At 43.2% G+C, this 26,160-nt stretch overlaps 2 protein-coding genes and 1 pseudogene across 3 annotated transcripts in view; 1 reads left to right on the top strand and 2 right to left on the bottom strand.

Annotated features, from left to right (window-relative positions):
• Positions 1 to 2,901: 2,901 nt before the first annotated feature.
• On the top strand, positions 2,902 to 4,029 carry LOC311099761 (nodal homolog; annotated as a pseudogene). The gene is made up of 2 exons: positions 2,902 to 3,729; positions 3,877 to 4,029. The product of its transcript is annotated as a nodal homolog (transcript).
• Positions 4,030 to 4,611: 582 nt separating this feature from the next.
• On the bottom strand, positions 4,612 to 7,410 carry LOC311099764 (eukaryotic translation initiation factor 4E-binding protein 1-like). The gene is made up of 3 exons (XM_084140506.1): positions 7,086 to 7,410; positions 6,343 to 6,528; positions 4,612 to 6,248 (listed from the first exon to the last, which is right to left on the bottom strand). The coding sequence occupies exons 1-3, from the start codon at positions 7,222 to 7,224 to the stop codon at positions 6,217 to 6,219; spliced, it is 357 nt and encodes a 118-aa protein (XP_083996632.1). The 5' UTR covers positions 7,225 to 7,410; the 3' UTR covers positions 4,612 to 6,216.
• Positions 7,411 to 12,998: 5,588 nt separating this feature from the next.
• The window catches only part of LOC311099428 (ankyrin-1-like), a gene marked incomplete at both ends in the record, with an annotated part of 99,601 nt that continues 86,439 nt past the window's right edge, over positions 12,999 to 26,160 (bottom strand). Inside the window, 6 exons of the mRNA XM_084140116.1 lie at positions 12,999 to 13,329; positions 13,549 to 14,203; positions 19,730 to 19,885; positions 20,050 to 20,181; positions 20,430 to 20,504; positions 21,418 to 21,502. Of these exons, the coding sequence (XP_083996242.1) occupies positions 12,999 to 13,329; positions 13,549 to 14,203; positions 19,730 to 19,885; positions 20,050 to 20,181; positions 20,430 to 20,504; positions 21,418 to 21,502 (1,434 nt within the window). The remainder of the gene's footprint in view (positions 13,330 to 13,548; positions 14,204 to 19,729; positions 19,886 to 20,049; positions 20,182 to 20,429; positions 20,505 to 21,417; positions 21,503 to 26,160) is intronic.

Below are 26,160 nucleotides of genomic sequence, written 5' to 3'. Positions count from 1 at the left end.
AGAAGACAAGCAATACAAAATACATTTATAATCTTAATTAATGTTTTATCTGGTCTATATGACAGATGTTAATAAAGAACATAATTTTCAAAGGCTACATTTATTTCCATAAAATTCTAAGGTACAAATAAAATATGTAGCCTAACAAGCTATTGAATACACTAGCTAATACATTGTTAATAGCTAATATATTGTTCATTGTATGAATTGTTCATTGGTAGTTGTATTGAATTCAATAGCTAATACATTCTTAATTGTATTAATTGTTCATTGTTAGTTGTATTGAAAACAATAGCTAATACATTGTTAATTGTATTAATTGTTAATACATTGTTAATAGCTAATACTTTGTACTAATACATTGTAAGCTATTGAATACAATAGCTAATATATTGTTAATTAATGTTTTATCTGGTCTATATGCCAGATGTTAATAAAAAACACAATTTTCAAAGGCTACATTTATTTCCATAAAATGCCTATATCGGATATAATAGGTGCAAATAAAATATGTAGCCTAACACGCTATTGAAGCCTACTTCTGTTTTCCCAATTAGTGCTGCACAATTAGCATATTATGTAGAGTTGTTGCAATGACTTTACTTTCGTTCCAAGAAAAAACTTTCTATGGGAATAATGAATTTATTGTTTATGGGTAGAGTTCAAATATCTTTGAAGATGACTCTTCAAAGCATTTAAAAGTGCAGGCTCCACCAAATATCGTGCAACGTCATCATAAACTCTCTTTCACACCTTTTTGACATCAAATAGTTCCTATAGACCTACTTTGTTGTGTCTTTCTTCAGATTCTTCTAAGAAAGAAGTAGGCTAGTTAATAGTCTATGAAGATTTCTGTACAGTCAATGTAAATCCCTGTAGCCTAGCTAGTCTCTCTTCAGAGGATATCCATCATATAGCAAATAATATCTAGCCTACGCCTATAAAGATAATATCCAAGAGATGCTTAACACAAGGAGAATGCATAGGTCTACTAAAAATAAATAGGCCAATTCCATTTCGTCACTAGCATGTCATTGCAATGTAAAAGGAACAAACAGAAAGCTATAATAAATGTGTGTGATTATAAGGTTGAAAAGACTGTCTCATTGTCATGCCAGAAGGCTCATACAAGTATGTGTTATCTGTGATGGGATAAAATAGGTTATAAATACTGTGATTATAAATAATTATCATATTGTAGACCTATACAATCTGAGCACTGACATTGTATTTTCGTAAAGAGAAGTTGGGTCAACTTTCTAGATTTCTTAGGTGATAAAGAGATTACTTCCTCTTTTTATGACGACCCATCTAATAAAAAGGGCATTGGAGTGATTAACTCGTGTGTTGTTCAGTCCCCATTCCCATTCATCAAAGCGCAATGTTCAGCTACTAATCTACTTAACTAATATTATCGTGATTCCTTATCAAAGAGATCTCTGATAAATAACATTCAATGCAGAGGTACTAAAGTTTTAACACCTTGCCCACTCCAAAGAGCCGTTGGTTTCGATAGCCTACACAACGACCTTGGCCTTTGAACTCTCTGTTCTCCAGCGGATCACACCGTCACTTCAAAAGGCCGAGGTACGACAGAACTCGTCAAGAAAGACACAGGGTTGTTATAAGTGTTCTCACTCCAGCAGACAGCATCTCACCTGAGGTATTCACAACGGGACGAGCTGGGAGAAGGAGCTCTACCCTACCTATCTGTCTCTTACTACAAGAGCTTCACTGACTTGAATTTTACAGGAAAATAATACCTTAAAATAACTTACTTGGAAATATGGAAGGACTCGCTCTGGCTTTCTTATTTGCGCTTCTGGTGGACTTGATCAGTGTGGTTGGAGCGGAGAATTTCCCCGGGAACCGTGAGGCTTTCTTCCACGGCATTCGTGGGTTTCCCCGGCCAAGCAGAGGTCACAGGCACCCTGTTCATCACTCGAACAGGTTCCCACTCTACATGATGCAGCTCTACCGGACTCTACTCGAGGGAGACACCGCCAGGGCGCCAACTGTCAGCACCGCCCGGACCAACAGCGATGACAACCCCCGCCTTCACGACTCTGACTCGGTACTCAGTCTGGTTGCCAAAAGTGAGTATTGTTATTTTACATTTTAGTCATTTAGCTGACGTTCTAATCCAGAGAGATTTACAGTTAGTGAGTGCATACATTTTTCATACTTGCCCCCCATGGGAATCGAACCCACAAACCTGGCGTTGCAAGCGCCATGCTCTACCAACTGAGCCACATGAGACTTACAAAACACTTACTTCACTTAGTTTATATCGTGGATTTTTTTCTGTTTAAAATTAATTACATTATGTTTTGGAGATGTTTGAAAGCACTTTTATGCACCATAATTGGACACACTAATTCAATGTGAAGTCATATTTGAACTATTATGATTGCATAATTCAATGTACCCTCAGTAAACAGTAAATAAACAGTGATTTGAATTTAGGCTACATGCCTACTGCGCGTTTTGATTACTTTGCGCTTCTCAATTATTTTAGCACTTGGAAATCTTATACAATGCTGCTTATTGTGAAGAGCCTAGCCAATGCATAATTTCAGCGCGTATTATTTAAAAGTGTGTATACTAGCCCCAGGCTGTCTGTTATAACAGTGTCAGGCGCGGAGCAATACACGCTGCGACAGTAACAACATTCTACTTTATCAACTGCTTATCGCATGTCAAAAGAGGACGTGTGAAAGCTGTCTTGTGGCACGCATTTTTCTTGCTCACTGTGGGCAACAATAAAATGCATGTGACACTATCTGGACAACAATAAAAGGCATGTGACACTATCTGTGATTCTAATGAATGGGACATAATCTGATAGTCAAAGAGGTGAAAGAGAGAGGATTGCACACTTTCATAATCATAGTCTGCATCATGCATTGCTAACTGATATTCTATGTTATCTCTCCAGGTTGTCACCAGAGCGGTGGGAGGTGGTCTGTCACCTTTGACATGTCCTCCATCTCTGCAAGTGACAATGTCCAGCGCTCCGAGCTGCGGATCCGCCTGCCTGCCTTCTCTGCCTCTGAGCGTGTCACTGTGGACATGTACCACTCCCAGAGATGCTCCTACTCCAGCCCGCCATGCCCAAAGGAGAGCCTCTTCCTGGGCTACCTGAAGGCAGAGCCAAGCTCCCTGACCTCCACATCCAACTGGAGGGTGTTTAACGTCACCGCCCTGCTCCACTACTACTGGCTGCACCAGAAAGGCTCCGCAACTGGCCAGGAAGAGAGAAGGCCAGTGGAGAGAGAGGAGGAGGAGGGTCAGGAGAGGGTCCTGCACCCCACAGCCGACCGGGTTATGGTGGTGGTCTTCTCCAAGCACCAGGCAGAGAAGCGGGCTCCCACCCTCATCCACACCGCTGAGCACTCCAAGTACGTCACTCTGGACTGGGAGCAAGCTGTAGCTGGGGCCGATCCTGCTGTCAGCGTAGAGGTAGAGGGCGGAAAGGGAGCCAGTCGCAGGAAGAGGCACGGGCACCACCAAAGAGCAGGAGTGGCTGGGGTGGCCCCTGGCGTGGCCCCCATGGAGGAGAGGAAGGACCCATTGTGCAGGAAGGTGGACATGTGGGTGGACTTTGACCAGATTGGCTGGAAGGAGTGGATTGTTTACCCCAAGCGCTACAACGCCTACCGCTGTGAAGGCAGCTGCCCTACCCCAGTAGACGAGACCTTCACCCCCACCAACCATGCTTACATGCAGGTAAGACTGCCAACATTACATGATCACTGCTGAAAACGAACATGTTTGAAATAGAGCCTTTGATTTGTTTCCTATTACAATATTGCATTTTCAAATTAGTTTATGATTTCACTTGCACTAACATCTCTCTCTCTCTTCTCTCTCCAGAGTCTGCTGAAACTTCACCACCCAGATAGGGTCCCATGCCCGTCCTGTGTGCCCACCCGCCTGGCCCCTCTGTCCATGCTGTATTACGAGAACAGCGAGGTGGTGACGCGGCACTTTGAGGGCATGGTGGTGGAGGAGTGTGGCTGCCACTGAGCAGCCTGTGTGCCAACATGGACACCCCATAGGCACTTTCCATCCCAGAAAACACCACTCTGTCCCAGCTTCTGCTCTCAATGTGCAGGCCTCAGGAAGAAAGTTGAGGTGCAAAGGTGTGGGCTTACTATGTGAGTGTAGCCTCAAAGCTCAAGGCTTTTCTACAAGGGCAGCTGCTGCTTTCAGCCATGCTAAACAATGGATATACTGGACACTGAAGCAGACTGAACACAAGCACTGAAAAAGATCAATAGAATCACTGATAATACCTGCATACATATATAATGTATAGGGACTAATGATTAAGGCAAAAGCCGATACAAGGACAATGCGGACCCCTAAAGTGCTTTAATTCCTCTGTATGACCCAGTGTTGATACAGATACAGTATTATTTCAAAATGTAAATATTTCATATGAGAAATGTATTTTTTTTAAGGACAGAAATAAGTTTAAAATGTCACATGAACTATTGTTCAATAAATCCTCAAATTACTTCAGTTTGCTTCTATGGTTTACTTTCTGAAAGTTTTATAATATTGTAACACACTTAATAGTAGAGAGAACACACAAGGATGAAATGTAAATGGCACAAAAGTATTTATTTATTTTATTAGTGAGCTTCAATTCCTCTAGAAAAAATATGAAGCAGAATGCAGCCTTAGTTTTTCAATCAACACATTAGCCTACACCAGGGATGGGCAACTGGCCCTTTTGTAGGCCTACGGATAGATTTTTAGGAACTAAGTCAGGTTCTCGACTTACTGTTGAGAGTTAGAATAGTAGAATACACAAGGTCTCTCATTTTCTCATTATGTCAGTCACTCAATTAGCCCATGTCAGCAAACATTTTGATTGTTAAGTTAGCTGGCCGCTAGACTATCTAAACTCGTAGTAATCACGGTCGAATTACCGACCAGGTAATGATCATCAGATATCATATGAAAAACTGCAAACATTTGTCTATGGCAAAATGTGTAGAATTGCAGCAAAGTTGCTTTAAAACTGCTCCACTTTTTTTATTTGGAAGGTGGGAAAGGAGGCAACAAAATCTGCTAGGGCTGGCTCTGACTGCATGTTGTGAGAGAAAAATTATGTATTTACCTGATTTGTTTAATATTAACAGTTAACAATTATATTCTTAACAATAGTAAGACATTTCTATTCTACCAATGCTGTGCTTCTGAGAAAGGATGGTTCCTCTCTTTCACGTTCACTCCCCGCAGCTGGTCTGGGCGTATCGTCAAGGACAAGGTGCGACGACCTGTTATTGTTTCCAACCATCTGGACTTCTGTTCAACTTCGTCACACGGTCAAGAGAAAGAGCCTCTGAGAGTGACCACAGTGTCTCAGTCTATCCTGTTCTTCTCATATCTTTCAAGGGCACAGCTGTGTGGGGATATGAGGTGAACAGAGGCTGGCTTGAACAGAGAGGAGTAACGGAACTAACATTATCACTTGTTTGTTCACTATGACCCGATACACATAGCCACAAGAAGAAAACAAGGTAGCTTATGATGCCCTGAGCTGCCGGGGAGGGGTGGAACCAGCCATGACTAAGCATTTATAGGTCTACTATATAAGATCTCTGTCTCTTTCTGTATGTCGGAGCTCTCGGTCCAACACTCAAGAGTGTGGAGTCGACCAGCCTCATCATTGCAATAATTAATCAATATTAAATAAAGATGATTGTTTGAAGAAATGACAAAGTCTCTCTCACTTGATTAGATTTTCCACCACAATGTGTGGGTATGGATGTGTGTATGCAGAGCCGCGAGCCACTGCGTCCCCTCATGATGAGTTCCTCAAAGTTGTCCATCCCTGGCCTACACCAACAGTACTTAACCACAACAACAAATCCTGAGAATGCCATTGGTGTTTACTAAATTCTATTGGAGAACACTAAAACATAATTCAAAGGCTTCATCCTTCAGACAGGACAATTAGTAAATAATATCAAATCAATGGACGAAGGAGTGAGGAGATGTTGCATGTTACTGTTTTTTTCCCTGAGAGATTCGATTTATGACTGCAGATAAATAATGGAGCACCAGGGGGCAGTCTCTTCATTCATTTTATAATGCTGTGTTCATCAAACAAAGGAGACAGCTTAAACACAGTAAAAAACATGAGTCATTCTTTCCTTGTTATCCTCAAGGCTGCAATACTCCAGCAGATCCATCAAATGGCTAAATGTCCATTTCAAATTGAGCATCCTCCCCTGCAAAAACAAGACGAAAACAGTGCAGTAAAATAGCAAAAATGATAGACACTAATATATAACATGCGCGCACACACACACACCAGACCTTTACCTGCACTCTTGTCTGCTGGGGGACTGAGGTTGTTGGGGGTTTGTTTAGGGTGGGCTGTGTCAGTGGTAGTGTTGTCTGAGAGGGGGCTGGTTACCCCTGGGATATCAGGGAGACAGGGAGGGGTGCGGGTCAGAGGGGAGGTTCGACACTCCAGGAGGAACTTCCTGTCGTAGATGATTCGGGTGCCTGGGTGGGTTTGGTGGAGGTCGATTGGCAGTAAGAGAGATCACAAACAGGGTAGATGAAGGCAAATAAGCACCAGATATTAATAATAGTAATGATGAGGATGGTCAACATGTTAAATTGGGCCTATTATTATTGTAGCGATCCTTGCTATATGAGCCATGTTACATTTCCAAACAAGTGAGTTGTATTGGCATAATGTGTAGGGTGTTTGTCTTTCACTCCAGCAACCTGGGTTCGCTACGCTGGTGTCAGATGTGGGATGGCGGCCGTGAGGCCATTAGACCGTTGAGTAGTTGAAGCACGGGGACATGCCTTCCCATTATATGAGGCACCCCACTGGGTGGGCACACACTGGTTGAATCAACGTTGTTTCCACTTCATTTCAATTAAAATTCCCACCAAGTGAGTAAACCCTATTGATACGATGCATAGGGTATTTGTCTTTCACCCAATCACCCAGGGTTCACTTCCCTGCCCCTACATTATTATGATGATTATTATTAAAATAATATATTATTGTATTTACTATTAGGCTATTATGATTGAGTTTCACATACCTCCAGGGGTCGTACTGAAGAGTGTCCCTTCTGGTGTTGTAGAATACTCTTGAGGCATGAGGGCCACATCGTTGATTATGACAGGGTGGGAGGTCGGGATAGCCCGACTAGTCGTATGACTCCCAGTGCCCGAAGACATCCTTCAAACTACGAATAAAACTACTAAACAGCTGTAAACCATGCAATTCGAAAAAGACCAAACGTATAGCTGACGACAGACTGCGCGCAAATTTCACATCTAAATGTCACTGTTTTTCTCGTCATTCAATCTTTTCGGATCGGTCGGAAGACCAACTCTACCTCCACGTGCCTCCAATCCTACCACAAAAACATTCAGCGGAAGTGCTCCTCAAAACAACATTGAAAGTAGCGCCAGTTTTAATTGGCAGAAAAACTGGACGTCGTTCCTGCATTAGCCAAAGAAGGGAGAGCTTACAGGGAGTTGTAGTTTTAGTCTAAATAACTTTATGTAAACTGCATGATAGACGTATGATTGTTAAAATAAATAAGGTTTTACATATTCCTGTGAGAGTACATCATTAATATGTAGGCCTAAGTCTTTGAGACAAGGATAAGAACCACTCTCTGCCCGATAACTGTTTTGCACCAATGTACTTACCTTTATACACATACATATAGATTTACAATTTACATTTACAAACGTACATCAATTTACATTTGATTCTCAAACACATCAAAATGTGTAAGAGAACACATCAGGTATGTCCACATCTTTCTTTATTAATTTCTGTAAATGGTTGGAGCTGGTGTACAGAGTAGATGATCTATACATATCTTCATGTCAGAATGAATCTGATTGAAACAAAGGCTTGTATACATATTCACGTTTGTTTTTCCTCTCTCCATGACAATTAAAAAGAAAAGAAAACAAATTGAAATACCTACAAAGCCTCTACATTCCCCATGATGTGGGCGTTTGCCTATACTATAGTCTAGTTAATATGCTTAAAGAACATCCATAACAACTCTATAAGGGTGCATAGCATTCTAATTAAATATATTTTGTAATATATTTATACATACATTTCCATAAAAACATTTTCTGTGCATGTGCGCAGTTGCATTCCTTAGTATAGAGTAATATGATATTGCGTTAATATTGTCATGTTTCCATTCTAAATGAGTATAGGCGATCTCTATTCTTTGCAACAGTAATTTTACAATATTCTTTAAAATACATTATAATTTCCATGTCCTCATGTTGTGTGCCTAGTTTTAAAACTGTGTCCCTCTCCTCTCCTTCTCCCATCAACCTTTTGAACACCACACGCACACACACACACTCACACACGCACACACACTGGTGGAGTCTACAGTTCCCACAGTGCAAAGGCTTGTGGACCGGCTCTATTTTCTGTTTGATCTTGTCAACTTAAAAAATCCAAAACCTCTAAACCCACATGCACAGATCCCCTTCATCTGAGACTCATCAAACATGCTGTACATTCATTTTAAATACCTTTTAGGACTGTGGTCTCTATATCTCATCCATATCAGGTCTCAGTGTCTGTAGGCTACCCTTTTATAATCACACTTCACCTGTTACCAATGACCCTTCCACCACATTCTCTCTCTCTCTCTCTCTCTCTCTCTCTCTCTCTCTCTCTCTCTCTCTCTCTCTCTCTCTCTCTCTCTCTCTCTCTCTCTCTCTCTCTCTCTCTCTCTCTCTCTCTCTCTCTCTCTCTCTCTCTCTCTCTCTCTCTCTCTCACACACACACACACACACACACACAGCTCCCTACCCTACAACCCAAACCGATTCCGCAGCACTCATGTTGACACCCATGCTTCTCTTTCTATAGAGGGCTCTGAACTCAAAAACAGGGCAAAGCTTGGATCCTGCTAGAACTGAAACCTGAGTGGAATAAGAGTGAACGGTTAAGTGATATGTGATATATGTGGCATAACAGATGAGGTTTTAATGTGCACTGATGGGCAGGGAATACGTGTCAGTGATGTGTTACTAATCTATTCACTCAATCATTCAGTCTCATTCACTCCAACTACAGTACATACAAATACAGTAAATAAGTGCTACCATGAGAGATTCATTAATAAGATTCAATGGGTGAAGTTAGCATATCCTGGGTAATATCTGCTACGTTAAGTGCTGGACCAAATCCTTTTCCGAAACCTTTACTATATTGCCCCCCTGCTGCTGCTACGATCCAGTTATCTAGTCTGTGATACCTCTTAATGACACCAGGTGGCATTGCCACCACGCTAATACAACAACATCAAGGTCAGTGGAACAGAGGAGATACCATTGTTGAATGTCAATCGTGAATGCATTGAAAGGATCACATTTGTGAGGGGAAAACCGTTTGCATACCGTCTTGGATTGTACCTTTTGTATACATGCATGCTTCTGATTTGTGTGAACCAATTTCAGACAGAGAAATGCTTTAAATGCTACCATAATGTGCATATACAGAACACCCACCCACTGTACACACACACACACACACACACATATATATATACACTGTATATATCCCTCCTTGTCTGATATTATTGCTGTGGCAGATACCAAAGTACATAATCTGAGTCTGACCAGGCTTCTCATAACAACTAGAGCACAATAAATACATGACTGTATGTGTGTGTGTGCATGTGTGTATTAGGGATATGTGCAAGTGTGTCTGATATATGTGTGTGTATGCATCTATGAGGTGTTTGTGTCTATGTGTGTGTAAGTTCACAGTACAGGGTACATGGGCTCAGGGGTCAGTGTTAAATGGGGCGATCACAGTGCTATCTGTCAGTCTGTCCTTACTTGCTTAGCTATGCTAATCTCTAGCATCTAATCTAAACCTCCACATATACCTCCATCTCTTTCCCATAAATATGATTATCCACACTGATCATTATTCCCCTATCTGCTTCACCCCCTCAAATCAAAAGCACAATTGAATGTGAACCATAAAAGGACAATGCCATGAGGTGCTACAGCCATAGCAAACAGAGAGAATGAGAGAGAGAGAAAGCGAGAGAGCAGTGCATGAAGATGATTGGGTAGAGATTTAAGTTGGAGCTACAGGAGGTGATGGAGAGGAGTGTGGCGTCAACATGGCAGAGGGGAGGGGGACCCCATGCTACCGTAAATCTGGGATGTGTTGGGCATAAACGTTAGAATACACTGGATGCCACGCAACGCTATCAAGCAACAAACTTTTTTTTTTCCTATCTGGAAAAACATTCCCTTTGTCTGAATAAAGCACACCCTCCTAAAACAGGGGGAGAAAGTTAGTCCCTATCAAAGCCAGACAAAGTGGAACTGGGGTGGTCAGTGCTAAAGAAACACGAGAAGCGCGTTCACAAACGAAAGACAGCACACGCAGACAGACGCTCACGAGTAGGGGAGCACAGTGGCTTTCTCATTCCCACACTGAGCACACCGTGACATCACAGGAGCACTGACCAACCAGGACACGGCTCAGTGCTAAGCCAGAAGCGAGAGAACACATGCGGTAGAAATACACACACATACACACATACACACAGACACACATCCACAGAGCATAGTGCATATATCACATAGAATAACAGGGAAATAGGGTCCAAGTGAGTGAAGCATTGGTAAACTCAGCATTGGATTGACTGTTTCATAACAATCTGTAGAGGGAAAAAAAGACTGTTGCTTTTTTGGCTGTAGTGTTACCAGACTCAACTTGCTAACACCAACCCATCCTTTTTTTTTTTTTGGGGGGGGGGGGGGGGGTCCATAAACTTGCCCCTGACCCAGTCAGTCCTGGGACGACCCCATACCTTGTACCAATTCAGTTTGTAGATAATGACAGTTCAAAGGTCAAAGGTCATGCACCAGCAGTCAATCATTAAATTACAGTTGACAGGAAGCACTTTTTTGTATTTTTTTTTCTGGTTGGATTTTATGAAGTTTTTATAGAAAAAAATCATGCCCTACTCTAGTTAAGTATCTTTTTCTTTTTTTTTTATGTTACAAAACTACAAGTAGATCTCCGTCTCGTTTCCTCTTGTTGTGGCGATCCAGGGTCGTTCTGCAGATGATTTTGTGTTTGTATTTGTTGTTTGCAGATCTTAGTCTTTCTTTCAGTCTTCTTTCCCTCTCCTCATCTCTCCTCTCCTCTCAATCTTTTCCCCGTTTTCCTCTGTCACCTGGCTTTGTGTTTGTGGAGGATGGTTTGGCAGTGGATGTCCGGTTCTACGGTACAGAGAAAAAAATTATTTCAGTAAAAAGGGAATTATTTTTAACTACTACAATCTCATCACATTTAAAGAAAGGGACAGAGGTAGCCAGACAAGATGAGGAATAAACAATATATTAAATCATTTTTTCAGTTGATGAAATAAAAAATTAACGACACTTAAAGATAACCAGAGATTTATTCCCATTCAAAAGTGATGAAATGTAATGTACGCATCCATGCTCTGATGAGAGCTGGCAAACAAATATTATTTAATCTTTCACTTTATAACATTATTGCAAGGGAGTAGTGTGCAGGGGTTGTCATTTACAATAGCCAGTTTAACTTCAACCCTCTCTGGTTGACCAGGGTCTGACAGATACTTCTAAAAACATCTATCAAAGCACTGGAATATGTATATGAGTGCTTATGTGTCCCGTACCTTGAGGACTGGGTATGTGTGTTTCAGTGTTTTACTCTCCGCAGACTGGTGCGCTTCACTGACTGAGCACCCTTCCTTACATCCATCCCCACCTACAGTCCAGCAAGGAGGGAGGGAGCAGGGAAGAAGAAGAGACTCTGAGGAGTTAACACTGATCTACGCGATGTGTATTTGTGAGCGTGTGTGTGTGCATGTGTGTTTGCATGTGTCTATTTGTGAGGGTGTGAATCTATTTTGGGGAGAAATAGTTGTGCAGAAGAGGACAAACTAACCTTCCTAGTGACAACGTTTCCATGTTCGTCTACCAACTGCTCCTCAGCCAGAAACTCAACAGCATAGTCCTCTTTATCAACATCAATCTGTGTCAAAACATCAGGATATAAGACATGAAATTACCAAATGACATTAGTACACAGGTTAACAAACCACATGTTACAGATACAGGTATCCTGTGTGTGTTTTTGTGTTTTTCCTCTCCTTCTGCCCTAATCACAGGTGTCCTTTATGTTCCTGATTGGTGGTCGTTGGGGTGTCCCACCTGTCCGACATCCGTTTGGCTGCTGATTGCTGAGGTGGACCAATCAGTGGACATTCCTCTGTATTGCACCACCTGTTTCTGGTTTTTCACTTACACCTCCCATTGTTTTAAAAGCCAGTCAGTTGTGTTTGTAGAGAGAGACTATTTTCTGTATGTGAGTATGGATACTGTGGTGTCCTGTGTTTTATGTACTCACTCATTTGCTGGTTACTCTGTTTGGTAACTTTGTTGTGTGTTTCTGGGAAAAGGGGGATTTAAGCAAGTTGCCCTTGGGCATACATTACCCGTAGGAAGAAAAATGTCTAAAAACACTAGTTAGACCTGAGCGGACCACCCCACTGTAATTTTTGTATGATTAGCAGTAGCTTAGCGGTTCTTGAGGCAGGCAAGATCAGTTTAGTTTTTTTTTTACACTATTGTTTCATTTCTTGGGTCCTGCTCAGCCCTTTTTCCCAAACCTTTACCGTGTGTTCAAAATAAACATTTTATGTTTGACGGTAGCTTATGGTTGTCGGTGTATTTTTGGTTCTCACTGTTTCCATGTCACGATTCTAATTTGCATGAATTATGTTACGGGTCTCTTGTCCATCCACCCTAGACGTTTAAAGCCACGGGGTTCGTAACACCACACAACACATCTTTGCCCCATTAAGCCAATTTCATATGATGATGTGACATAACATCAAAATTTGGGTTTTGATGGTTGGAAGTTTTATGATTGAAACCAAATTAAAAGATTGTCCTATTTATCGCAGGCATGGACAGGAAGTCCCTCCTCCAGGCACAGGAAGCGGCAGGTGGTCGGTCGGTGTGACAACCTGGAGCCCTGCCTCTTGGTGTGAGAAGCCCAACCCCTTGTCGAAGGGCTGCGTCCCAAACAGGTGCCTGCACAGCACCTCCGAGTGCCCCATGTCACACACCGGCATCAGCAGAGCCTCCTCGGTAACACACGACCTTGGTGACATCATCAGCGTCTCCACACTCTGTCGGGGCAGCCTGGGTGTCTGCGACCCCGCCCAGCCGCGCAGGGAGTCCTTGTCGGGTAAGTACGGCTGGAATGCACCGCCCCCAACCACCCTGAGAGAGAGGGGGCGAGGGAGACGGGGACAGAGAGACGAAGAAGAAAGAGGAGCAGAGAGACAGATGTGCGAGTAGGAAAGAGAACAAGACAGACAGACAAAAGACACAAAAAGAGAATGCCATAATGGATTGAGTTTTGAATATGGATTCAGTACACACATACAGAGAATAAGGTCTGTCTGGCTAGACCAGTCTGAACCCCTGACTGAGTCTCACCTGTTGTCTCCGTTGTGCTCCATGGCTCGGCTCAGTCCTGACATCTCACACAGCTGGGCGTAAACCTGCTGCCCTGCAACAACAGAAAGCCCTTCCTCTGAACTCTGTCTTAGTCCTCCTCCTCCCCTCGCTCCTCCTCCAGTCACACTGCTGCCCGCCACTGATGCTGCTACCTCCACCTTCCTGCCCTCCGACCTCTGACCTCCCAGCTGGCCATTCAGGTTGACCTTTGGCACGGCACCACTGGCCCTCACCCTGTCCCTGTCCGCCAGCGCCGGCTCCTGCCGCACCTCCTCCACCTCCTCTACTTCCCCTTCCTCCTCTTCCTCCTCCTCCAGCTCCATGATGGAGCCACTGGCCCCACTGCTGGGCCGCCCCAGGCTGCAGGGCAGGGACAGGGTGGCCCCCTCCGAGTCATCAGCTCGGCTGCTGCCATCCAGGGACGAGTCCTCCACTGTGACCAGGGAGGGGCTGACCCCCGAAGGCCACACCTGCACGTCCGACATCTCCATCAGGGTGTCTTCTTCGGTGGTGGCGATTGGGGCACACTCCATGCTGGAGACCTCCTGCCAGTAGGGCTCAGCTCCCAGTGGAGAGGGCAGACTGTACTGCATGGAGGCTGGGGAGAGCAGCTCCTCCTGCACAAGCCCGTAACCTGGGAAGGAGGCGAGATAAAGAGAGAGGGAGACTAACACCACGCAGGTGCAGTGGTGGGGGAGTTAGGGGAGGGTTAGACAGGGATGTGGGTGTAGTGGGACTGTTTCTCTGCAGGAAACAGAGGGGCTCTATCCAGTGTCACAATATGCTGGGAAAGAGAAAGTGACTAGATTTGTTTTCAATACTTCCAGTTCCAAGGAGGCACACATACTCACTGGCACCTTCTTGGAATCGGTTGTAGTGAAAAAATCTAATCACTTTCCAAATGTTTAGTCTTGTCTCACTTTCCATGAAAAACAGTGATTTTGAAGACCACTGATCTATTGATGATCCATCAGTGGTTCTGATGGAGAGAATGTGTGGAAAGGAAGCAGTTTTACAGTATTGGGAAACAGCTTGATGTTCACCCTGAGAGTAGCAGGTGTTATATTAGGGAATAGGGGGATAGAAGTGGAGTCTCGTCCATTGTCTGTGGGAAAGGGATAGTGGTTGAAAATGTCATCCAAGATAGGAAGAGAGTGGGGTGTTTGGGGTCAGTTGGGTTGGCACGATAATCGATACTAACAATTTACCACGATAAACGTGTTCAACGATACCTATGATACTGAATTTCATTATGTCCTTGTTATCGCAATATAATTTTCAATTGTTCTAAATTGGCTATTGGCAACAACATTTAGATTAAAATACATCCACCTTCCTCAAAAAGGGTTTATTGTCTGATAAAGTGTCCCTTCAATGTCTATTATCGTGATAAAAACTGATTATCGTGATACTATTATCATTGAGATATCAGGATACAAAATTCCATTATCGTTCCAAACCAGATCACAAGTGAGAGGGTCAGGAGGATGTCGATTCTGCTGAGAAAATTGGAAGTTGCTTGCACTTGCTCTCACCTGCACACAAACATATACACAAGCGCGCACACACACACACACATTACACACTCAAACAGGACACACAAATTCAACACACACTCACAGAACTCAAAAATAGGTTTATGTTGTGAAATTGATTTGATTTGTTGATCTATATTTCAGTGTAAATATGCTTTTATGTGAGTTTCTAATTGTAGGCAAAGCTGTAAATAGAGCCCGCATTTCTGCTTGTAAGTTCATCTCTGTCTGGCTGTCCATCCATCTGCCCATCCGTCTGTCCGTCCGTCTGTCTGTCCGTCTCCCATCATCATGCATGACTTTCTCTGTTCTGTCTATCTTAAAGGTACACTCAGCGATATGACGTAGATGAAGAAAGTAAACGGCATAGTGGGTCAATTTCCATAACAACTAAGAGCGTTGACGCACAAGGCTCAACTTCTCTGCTGTTTTGGTCACATGGCTACCACGCTGTAGCAGCGTGAAGCGAACCCGTGCACATGCGCAGATACGGTGTGTGACTGTGTGAGAGCAAAGTCTTGCATCTCGCTCATCTCAATACCTGCGGTGCTGCTCGTGGCAACATCAGTTTGCTAAGTCTACCTTTAAAAAGCCTTTCACTGTCTCTCCTTTGTATATCTCTCTCTTGAGAGTCTGTGTTGTAGGTGATAATGAGTATGTTGTAATGTGGTAATAAGGTGAAGAAGGAACTGAAGTGTTCATGGACACTGGAATATTGAATGAAGTTTGGCTTCATTTCTTTCAGTGTTTATGCCTACGGCCAATAGTATAACTGTAAAAGTGTGTTAGTCTGTGTGTGTGTGTGTTTCTGGGATGGTATAGAGATGGTACAGTATAGAGACGGTAGAGGTGAGGATAATGAGGGGTAGAGATGCACTTTGAATGAAGCAGATTATGGAGAAATGAGTTTGAATTATGATGGTTTATCTGGGTTAGTCCTTAATGTACCTCCCAATTTAAAGACACTTACGATACAACACATAGTGAAGCACAACAACTCCACATAGATTGTAAATCTGCAAACACACAAACACACACACACACAACACAATGCACAGCACTATCCACTTATGTACAACACACACGCAAACGAGACACATGAAAACACACCCACAGTTCACAGGTCACTGTACTCGTGAACACACACACACACCCAGGCACACACACTCCACCACACCACACCATAGAACACAGCAGCTAGCACATAACATTCTAACAATGTATCTGTAACATTATGACAACGTTGTCTTAATGACAAAGCTGTCATGTCACAGCTACATTATTTTGAGAACATTATGTGCTGTGCAGTCAACCATGGGTTACAGCCTAGCATAAAATCAACACCATAGAGTTAACAGAAAACTACTGAGATTGAAGGTGTTAATACAGCATTTAAAACAAGTTTGACAATACAGAGAAACAAGAGAAAGTAAAATACACATAGAGAAATAGTCATACAGAAAGCATGCCATGCAAATACACAGTTCTTATTCCAAAACAGCAAACCTTTATTTTGACACCCCTCCACCCCACATCAACACTGACCCTCCCAGAACCTAGAGAAATACACTTTTCCCTGATGCGAGACACAGAGAGAGGCAGGCAGCATGCACATGCATCGACACAGCGCTACTTCGAGAGAGGAGGTGAGGGTCCCGCTGGACTGAACACGAGAACGCGGGAAAATAAGATGACAGGAGAGAGGAGAGGCCCAGGAGGTCAACATGAGGTCGATATGAGGTCAGAGGTCGAAGTGGAAGAGCTGTGAGGAGGAGGAAGAGGAGGGCGGCTGGGCAGCAGATATGACATGTCACAGACACAGAGAGAAAGAGAGAGAGAGGGACAGATCTAGGAGAGACAGAGGGGAGTAACAAAGGAACAAGGTATGGAGGCCCAGAGCACACAAACTGTGTACTAGTGCCACTTAGGAAGGGAGTGTTCATCCCAGACACACACACACACACACACACACACACACACACACACACACACACACACACACAAACACATATACGCATCCATGCATATCTGACTCATCCATATGCCAGACTTAAACCCCAAACACAGTTAAGATGTATGTTTTAGTCTGTCCTAATTAACTGAATGTGTAGAACTGTGCCATTTCAAATTACATTTGTCTTCAAGTTTTATCTTCATATCCCATATAATGTCATGTGAGACCTTTATGTTCAGGCCTAAAGCATGAACAATGAGGGTGGAACAGTGAAACTGAAACGATGGCTGTCAGCAAAATGCAGTAAGGAAATGCTTACATGCTGACATACAGTGGGGAAAAAAGTATTTAGTCAGCCACCAATTGTGCAAGTTCTCCCACTTAAAAAGATGAGAGAGGCCTGTAATTTTCATCATAGGTACACGTCAACTATGACAGACAAATTGAGAAAAAAAAATCCAGAAAATCACATTGTAGGATTTTTAATGCATTTATTTGCAAATTATGGTGGAAAATAAGTATTTGGTCACCTACAAACAAGCAATATTTCTGGCTCTCACAGACCTGTAACTTCTTTAAGAGGCTCCTCTGTCCTCCACTCGTTACCTGTATTAATGGCACCTGTTTGAACTTGTTATCAGTATAAAAGACACCTGTCCACAACCTCAAACAGTCACACTCCAAACTCCACTATGGCCAAGACCAAAGAGCTGTCAAAGGACACCAGAAACAAAATTGTAGACCTGCACCAGGCTGGGAAGACTGAATCTGCAATAGGTAAGCAGCTTGGTTTGAAGAAATCAACTGTGGGAGCAATTATTAGGAAATGGAAGACATACAAGACCACTGATAATCTCCCTCGATCTGGGGCTCCACGCAAGATCTCACCCCGTGGGGTCAAAATGATCACAAGAACGGTGAGCAAAAATCCCAGAACCACACGGGGGGACCTAGTGAATGACCTGCAGAGAGCTGGGACCAAAGTAACAAAGCCTACCATCAGTAACACACTACGCCGCCAGGGACTCAAATCCTGCAGTGCCAGACGTGTCCCCCTGCTTAAGCCAGTACATGTCCAGGCCCGTCTGGAGTTTGCTAGAGTGCATTTGGATGATCCAGAAGAGGATTGGGAGAATGTCATATGGTCAGATGAAACCAAAATAGAACTTTTCGGTAAAAACTCAACTCGTCGTGTTTGGAGGACAAAGAATGCTGAGTTGCATCCAAAGAACACCATACCTACTGTGAAGCATGGGGGTGGAAACATCATGCTTTGGGGCTGTTTTTCTGCAATGGGACCAGGACGACTGATCCGTGTAAAGGAAAGAATGAATGGGGCCATGTATCGTGAGATTTTGAGAGAAAACCTCCTTCCATCAGCAAGGGCATTGAAGATGAAACGTGGCTGGGTCTTTCAGCATGACAATGATCCCAAACACACCGCCCGGGCAACGAAGGAGTGGCTTCGTAAGAAGCATTTCAAGGTCCTGGAGTGGCCTAGCCAGTCTCCAGATCTCAACCCCATAGGAAATCTTTGGAGGGAGTTGAAAGTCTGTGTTGCCCAGCGACAGCCCCAAAACATCACTGCTCTAGAGGAGATCTGCATGGAGGAATGGGCCAAAATACCAGCAACAGTGTGTGAAAACCTTGTGAAGACTTACAGAAAATGTTTGACATGTGTCATTGCCAACGAAGGGTATATAACAAAGTATTGAGAAACTTTTGTTATTGACCAAATACTTATTTTCCACCATAATTTGCAAATAAATTCATAAAAAATCCTACAATGTGATTTTCTGGATTTTTTTTCCTCATTTTGTCTGTCATAGTTGACATGTACCTATGATGAAAATTACAGGCCTCTCTCATCTTTTTAAGTGGGAGAACTTGCACAATTGGTGGCTGACTAAATACTTTTTTCCCCACTGTATCACTGGGTTATGATGGAAATCGCATCATTCCTCAGCCGTTAATCAAAATCCCTTGAGAATCATCAGCAGCGATCAACCATGCAGCCCAATATCCACTTACCCCTTCTGAAAAATGGATGCCTAATAACTTGTGGCTTGTAGACTACAGGTGGACAACCTGTGTCCATGATCTCTTGTAGAGCAACAGAGATATGGTTCAATCTGTGTTACCCATACACCTTAGAAGAGTAATGGTCTTCTCATTGATCTTGTTTTAACCACTGACATTACTAGAGGCAAGTGTGGTATATGCATACTATTGATTACATTGGTTGGTGGAATGTGGGGTGCATTCTTACCCTTAATGACAGTAAGTTAGATCAGAATATGAGGATTGTTGCTCTTACTATTGCTGACACTGGAGTCGGAGTCATGGAGAATGGTGTGTATGCAGGGGCGCAACTTTCACTGGGGACGGGGGGACATGCCCCCCCCCCCCCCCCCCCCCCACACACATTCTGAAATTGCATTTTTGTCCCCCCCAGTTTTATCATTGGAATGTGATACAAAATGAGGCAACGGTGTGCTTTAGGACCATGCGGATGCCTCTGAGCGGTCGGGTAGGCTGTTTGGAGTGTTTATCCGACTGGATAAAAAAATAAAAAAAGATATGTCCCCCCACTTCTAAAACCAAAGTTGCGCCCATGTGTGTATGTGTGTGTGTGTGCGCGCGCACACACCTCTCTGTATGTGTCTCTTACCATTGATAACACTGGGGGAGAGCAGGGTGGAGTCACGGTCAGCCAGTCTGCAGGCCCCCTCCTCTGAGGCCCCGGCCCCGGTCTGTGGCTGGCCCTCCACAGAACTCACAATGTCTGAACGGTCAATATTCTTCAAAGCCCCATATAGACTCTCCACTGACAGAGGGAAAGAAGGAAGGAAAGGAGAGAGAGGGGTCGGAAAATAAGTTAAGGAAGGAAGAGGTGGGGGACTGTAGTAACACAGACAGACAGACAGAGAGAGAGAGCGAGCGAGCGAGAGACAGACAGAAAGAGAGACACAGACAGACAGACAGACTCACTCTTGGCCCTCTTGCCCTCCCGGCCAGCCCACAGGTTGAGCAGGGCTGAACTCTGGTCCAGGAGGGAGTTAGGATTCTCCACCCTGATTCTGTTAATGTCATCCACACCAAAATGCAGCTCCCGTGCCAACTCTGAGAGAGAGAAAAATTAATTCAGTATATCATATACGTATCTAAGTTTATCTTATCACATATAGTAGACTATACATACAGTATTACATTTCAGTATACGCTCTTTTCCAGAGTGACTTACAGTAGTGAGTGCATACATTTTCGTAATGGTCCCCCGTGGGAATCAAACTCACAACCCTGGCGTTGCAAGCGCCATGCTCTACCAACTGAGCCACACGGGAGTATCACCCATGTATAGGAGCACTGACCTGCCCAGCTCAATCCCAGCTGTTCAGATATGAGGGAGATCTTGAGCTCGGTCCTCTCCATGGCGTTCACTGTAGCTGAGGAAAAAAAGATAACTTCAGAACATCTACTTTAAATGTAGGACTCAATCACAACTACACGACTTAACACTGTGTAAGGGGTGCAAACAGTATGGCAAAAAATAAGATATCATTTTTACAGATATTTTCAAGTTACTCAATACAGGAGATTACCCAACATATCAAACCCACTAAAATCAGTTGCTATTAAAAGAGATAACAGCAAACTTACCTTGACAGAAAGCACTGGTCTGTTGAAGGGAATAAGTATTACCCGCAGAGTATAGTGTTTTTGCCCATACAATCTTTATGTGTTAGCAGACTATAGGCAGGGTAGGTTAGAGGTAGGTAGAGAAGAAATTCATTCAGACACCATTCCCTTCTGTTAGCGCAACATAACCATAGGGAACTGAGGTGCAAGGTAGCAGCGCTGTGCTCAGATAGACAGAAAAGGCCCTGCTCTCATCTTCACCATGTAACCAACGAGCACTCCTTCCTATCTCGGCTCGTCTACCATGGGCCAATCAGAGGGCTCCTCTGTCTGGCTCCACTGCAAGGACCCGCCCATTCCCAGCGCTGAGCTAAATGCTAAATATCCGCCATGCTAACAGGACTCGCAGTGGAGCGACCAGCACCAGCGCCATGCAAACCATAACAGGTCATTCAGTACTAATGTTACCAGGACTCTGGAATGGCTTTAGTTTTCCATAGAGCTGTTTGGATGTGTAGGTATTAGCTCATCTTTGGCACATAATCAATATGGCGCCATCATCGCACTGCTGTGTATTCTGGGGCTCAGTAGAGCAGTGCGTTGCATCCAAGGCTCATGCGTAATAGACTGGGAAGCAGGGGAGTAGGGGTGAAACATTCAGGCCCTGTCTCCTTCTGTATATTAGGGAGAGGGCTTCTGGACAGGCATGGCAAGACTTACCCAGACCGGGCTCGTTCAGCGTGTTGTAGCGCTCCCTCAGGGCCAATGGGGTCAGAGTTCGCCTCCGCTCCTCACTCCCCACAACCTGGACCACAAACAAGGGACACAGTAACAAAAGCAAATACATATCACTGACTAGATATGGGTACTGCTATCTCTAAAATATACTGAATAAAAATATGAACGTAACATGTAAAGTGTTGGTCCCATGTTTCATGAGCTGAAATAAAAGATCCCATCAATTTTCCATATGCACAAAAAGCTTATTTCTCTGAACTGTGGTGCTGAAATTTGTTTACATCCCTGGTAGTAAGCATTGTCCCCTTTGACAAGATAATCCACCTGACAGGTGTGGCATATCAAGAAGCTGAAGGCCACTCTAAAATGTGCAGTTTTGTCACACAACACAATGCCACAGATGTCTCAAGTTTTGAGGGCGTATGCAATTGGCATGCTGACTGCAGGAATGTCCACCAGAGCAGTTGCCAGAAAATTGAATGTTCATTTCTCTACCATAAGCCATGTCCAATGTCATTTTAGAGAATTTGGCAGCACGTCCAACCGGCCTCACAACCGCAGACCACATGTAACCACACCAGCCCAGGACCTCCACATCCAGCTTCACCTGCGGGATGTCTAAGACCAGCCACCCGGACAGCTGATGAAACCGTGGGTTTGCACAACCGAAGAATTTCTGCACAAACTGTCAGAAACCGTCTCAGGGAAGCTCATCTGCGTGCTCGTCGTCCTCACCAGGTTCTTACACCTGACTGCAGTTCGGCGTCGTAACCGACTTCAGTGGGCAAATGCTCACCTTCGATGGCCACTGGCACGCTGGAATAGTGTGCTCTTCATGAATGAATCCCGATTTCAACTGTACTGGGCAGATGGCGTGTATGGCGTCGTGTGGGCGAGCGGTTTGCTGATGTCAACGTTGTGAACAGACTGCCCCATGGTGGCGGTGGGGTTATGGCATGGACTGGCATAAGCTACGGACAACGAACACAATTGCATTTTATCGATGGCAATTTGAATTCACAGAGATACCGTTACGAGCTCCTGAGGCCCATTGTCGTGCCATTCATCCGCCGCCATCACCTCATGTTTAAACATGATAATGCATGGCCCCATGTCGCAAGGATCTGTACACAATTCCTGGAAGCTGAAAATGTTCCAGTTCTTCCATGGCCTACATACTCACCAGACATGTCACCCATTGAGCATGTTTGGGATGCTCTGGATCAACCTGTAAGACAGCGTGTTCCAGTTGCCACCGATATCCAGCAACTTCGCACAGCCATTGAAGAGGAATGGGACAACATTCCAGAGGCCACAATCAACAGCCTGATCAACTCTATGTGAAGGAGATGTGTCGCGCTGCATGAAGCAAATGGTATTCACACCAAATACTGACTGGTTTTCTGATCCACGCCCCTACCTTTTTTTAAAGTATCTGTGACCAACAGATGCATATCTGTATTCCCAGTCATGTGATATCCATCGATTAGGGCCTAATTTATTTATTTCAATTGACTGGTTTGCTTATACAAACTATAACTCAATTAAATCTTAGAAATTGTTGCATGTTGCGTTTATATTTTTGTTCAGTGTACATGCAATTTCTCCCAAGGTTGTCGAAGAAATTTTTGCATGTGGTTTCTTGCGCTGCTTAGTGGCAACAAAACTGCATTTGAGATAAAAAAAAAAAAGCTTAAATTAGCAATGGCACATAAAAATATTCAGTTCATCTTTGCTTTTGAACTGCCAATCAATAGTCTGACTAGTCTCTTTTTAGATACGGTATCTTTTACAGTCTGTATTTAATTATTGTCTTTTTTAAGCCTTCAAAGTTCAACTGATCATGCATCAGCTGAGGAAGATGCAGACAGAGCTTCCCATGAGATATTGCAACATCCTTTGTTGACTGAGAACCAACAAATCAATCAACAGCAACATTAAAGCAGAAAAACACCCCATTCATAGTTTCCATAAAATGAATGACTCTACACTCTTAGAAAAAGGGGTATGGTCAGTGTATATTGCATTGTTCCCAGTATTGTTCCCAGTGGTACAAAAATATAAAAATACACATAATGTACCTTCAAAGATACACATATGATCTGAAATGGTATTGTTTGGTACCTTTTAGGGTACATGTGCAGATAATCTAGTATAATGGTACATTTTTGTACCCAATATTCTGAATATAAAGGAACAATAATCACACACTCTCAGAAACCACACCCATCATTATCATATTTCCCTGTATGCTTTTTGCAGGTAGATTTCTTTGAATTGTTTGCTTCAATATGTGTGTTTTTGCATGCACATTGATTGATTGATCTTATGCTACACAAAGATAAATAACATACAGTTTTCTAAACAAATCCAATATGTTAGCAGTTGGACTTATTGCACCTTTTACTGAGATGGTTGTTCCGGTTTAGATGGTTTAGGTCAGTGGTTCTCTAACCTCTCCTTGGGGACCCCCTTAGACGTTTCACAATTTTGTTTTAGCCCTGAACAAGTTCACCTGATTCACGTAGTCCAGGGCTTGATGATTAGTTGGCAAGTTGAATCAGGTGTGCTAGCTCTGGAATAGATCAAATACATGGAATGGCTGGGGGTCCCCGAGGAGAGTTTTGAGAACCACTGGTGTAGGTAGTCTCATTTGTAACCTTACAAAAAACAACATGAAAAAATCACGTGTTTTTTCGTCATGTGAAAAAAAGAATCCCCACATGTGACATATCTTTTTCACACGTTTATTTTTCACAGCTTCCAGCTATATCTGGTGTCCCATCCAGGGACTAACCAGGACAGACCCTGCTTAGCTTCAGAGGCAAACCAGCAGTGGGATATAGGGAGCTATGTTTCTGGAATGAATGTTCCAAAACGTGCAACTGTAAAAAAGGCAGCGAAAGCAAAGGCCAACACAAACACAATTGCAGGAAAGAGGGAGGCGTTCCATTTCATTGCATCTATTTGCAATTTGCTCTCGCATTTGAAATGTTATTTTTATATCAATACTTTTGGGTTTATGTTTTGCTTTAAATATCATTATTTTTGTTGACAATACTAAGAATTTTGTTCTCAACTTCAGAAGTGTTGCTTGATATTAATGGCACAAAAGTAACTCACTCACTAGAGGATGGCACCATATAATAACACTATTACTCTATTAAAGGTGTTTAAAGCATAAATCATTAATTCAGTGTTTCCCAAACTCGGTGCACGTTTTGGTTTTTGCCCTAGCACTACACACCTGATTGAAATAATCAACTATTCATATAGCTTTAATTATTTGAATCAGCTGTGTAGTGCTAGGACAAAAAAATGAAAGGAGCACCCCTTGGGGTCCTGAGTTTAGGAAACATTGCCGTAATTGAAACGTTAACAAAGTGTTTTCCCAGCCACAGGGCTGGAGAAATGCAACCAATCTCAAATCCATATACTATGTTATGGATGCAAGGACTGACCATCCATGGTATCAAAATTATATTTGTAACAATGTTTTCAGGCTATACAGCGTTTGTATACATTTACTTTGTTTACAAACATTGCCGTAAATTTGGAGTTTTCTTACATGTGAAACTGCAAATTTGATATCACTTTCACATGTGAAATTACAAGTTCACATGTGAAAAACAAATCACGTGAAAGTATTTCACATGAAACTGCGAATTTTACATGTGATTGTTTTTCACATGTGAAAGTTAGGTTTTCACATGTGGAGTTTTCTGTTACAGGCATTGGTTTTTCCATTTATTTTTTTCAGGTTAGACTTTAACAACCGATTGGTGTCACCTCGTTAGTCAGTATACACCTGTGCTGGTTGCCATCTCGTTAGTGGGTGTTTCACCTGTGCTGGTGCAGGTGCTATTTAAGAGTTGCTAGCCCAGTGCTTCAGTGGTCATGATAGATGTAGAGGGTTAACGCCTTTAGTTGGCGCTCCCTAATTTGATTTCTAGACAAACAATCCTTTGTCTGATCTTCCCTGTTTTCCTTTCACTCACCTTTTTGGTTTGCTCCTGTATTTAAGTTTGGTGTGGGTTCTTCTTTTGTTTGCATCTTCTTGGGCATATTTAGTGGGTGCTCATGGTGGGTGTCTTTTAGGTTCCAGTTGTTGTTGCTAGTCAACTTTCAGTGGACACCCCCATGAGTGTCTTTCAGAACCCCTTCTAAAACCCCACCTGTTTTGTTTTGGTTGGTCAGTGACTCTGTTAATTCCCCCTTCTGTTTGAGCAACATTCTTGGTTTTCTAGCTGGGGAACAAAATGGTGGCTCATCTGGGATCGTGTTTCCCATGAGTATGGTAGTTGCTCTAATCACCTAATCGGAAGCTCTGCTGTGCCCAGATATTTGAGTGTTCAAAATATACTTTTGTGGTAGAGTTTATGTCACTGACATCCACCCTGAGGGGTTATAAGATTGGTGGAATCATTTTGAAAGTTGCATAAACACACAGGCTAATAAAGTAAAAATAAAGCCATGGACATTAAGTTGGAAGCATTTTTTTGAAAACCCTATATGGGAGATGCTAGATAAATGTACAAAGGTGAATCTGCTCGTAATTGCAAAGCATTATGACATCAAGGTGGCATCTGGAGACGCAAAAGCAGTAGTCAAAGATTTGATCGGTACTGCTTTGGTGGAAGAGGAAATCCTTCCAGAGAGGGAGGATGATGAAGAGGGTCCTATGGGTGGTAGAGTACACCCCATAGATGTGCAACTGTGAGAGGT

This window comes from Coregonus lavaretus (assembly GCF_964263955.1).
Source record: "Coregonus lavaretus genome assembly, chromosome: 24".
Lineage (NCBI taxonomy): Eukaryota > Metazoa > Chordata > Actinopteri > Salmoniformes > Salmonidae > Coregonus > Coregonus lavaretus.
The sequence above is the reverse complement of the archived record's forward strand: the minus strand, read 5'-3'. Positions and strand labels throughout refer to the sequence as shown.

Excerpts from the sequence above, each read along its gene's own strand:
- LOC311099764 (XM_084140506.1), bottom strand. The coding sequence starts at position 7,224 with ATGTCTTCGGGCACTGGGAGTCATACGACTAGTCGGGCTATCCCGACC. Across the intron at positions 6,529-7,085 it reads CTTCAGTACGACCCCTGGAG|GCACCCGAATCATCTACGAC; the intron begins GTATGTGAAACT and ends AAACCCACCCAG. Across the intron at positions 6,249-6,342 it reads CCCAGCAGACAAGAGTGCAG|GGGAGGATGCTCAATTTGAA; the intron begins GTAAAGGTCTGG and ends TTGTTTTTGCAG.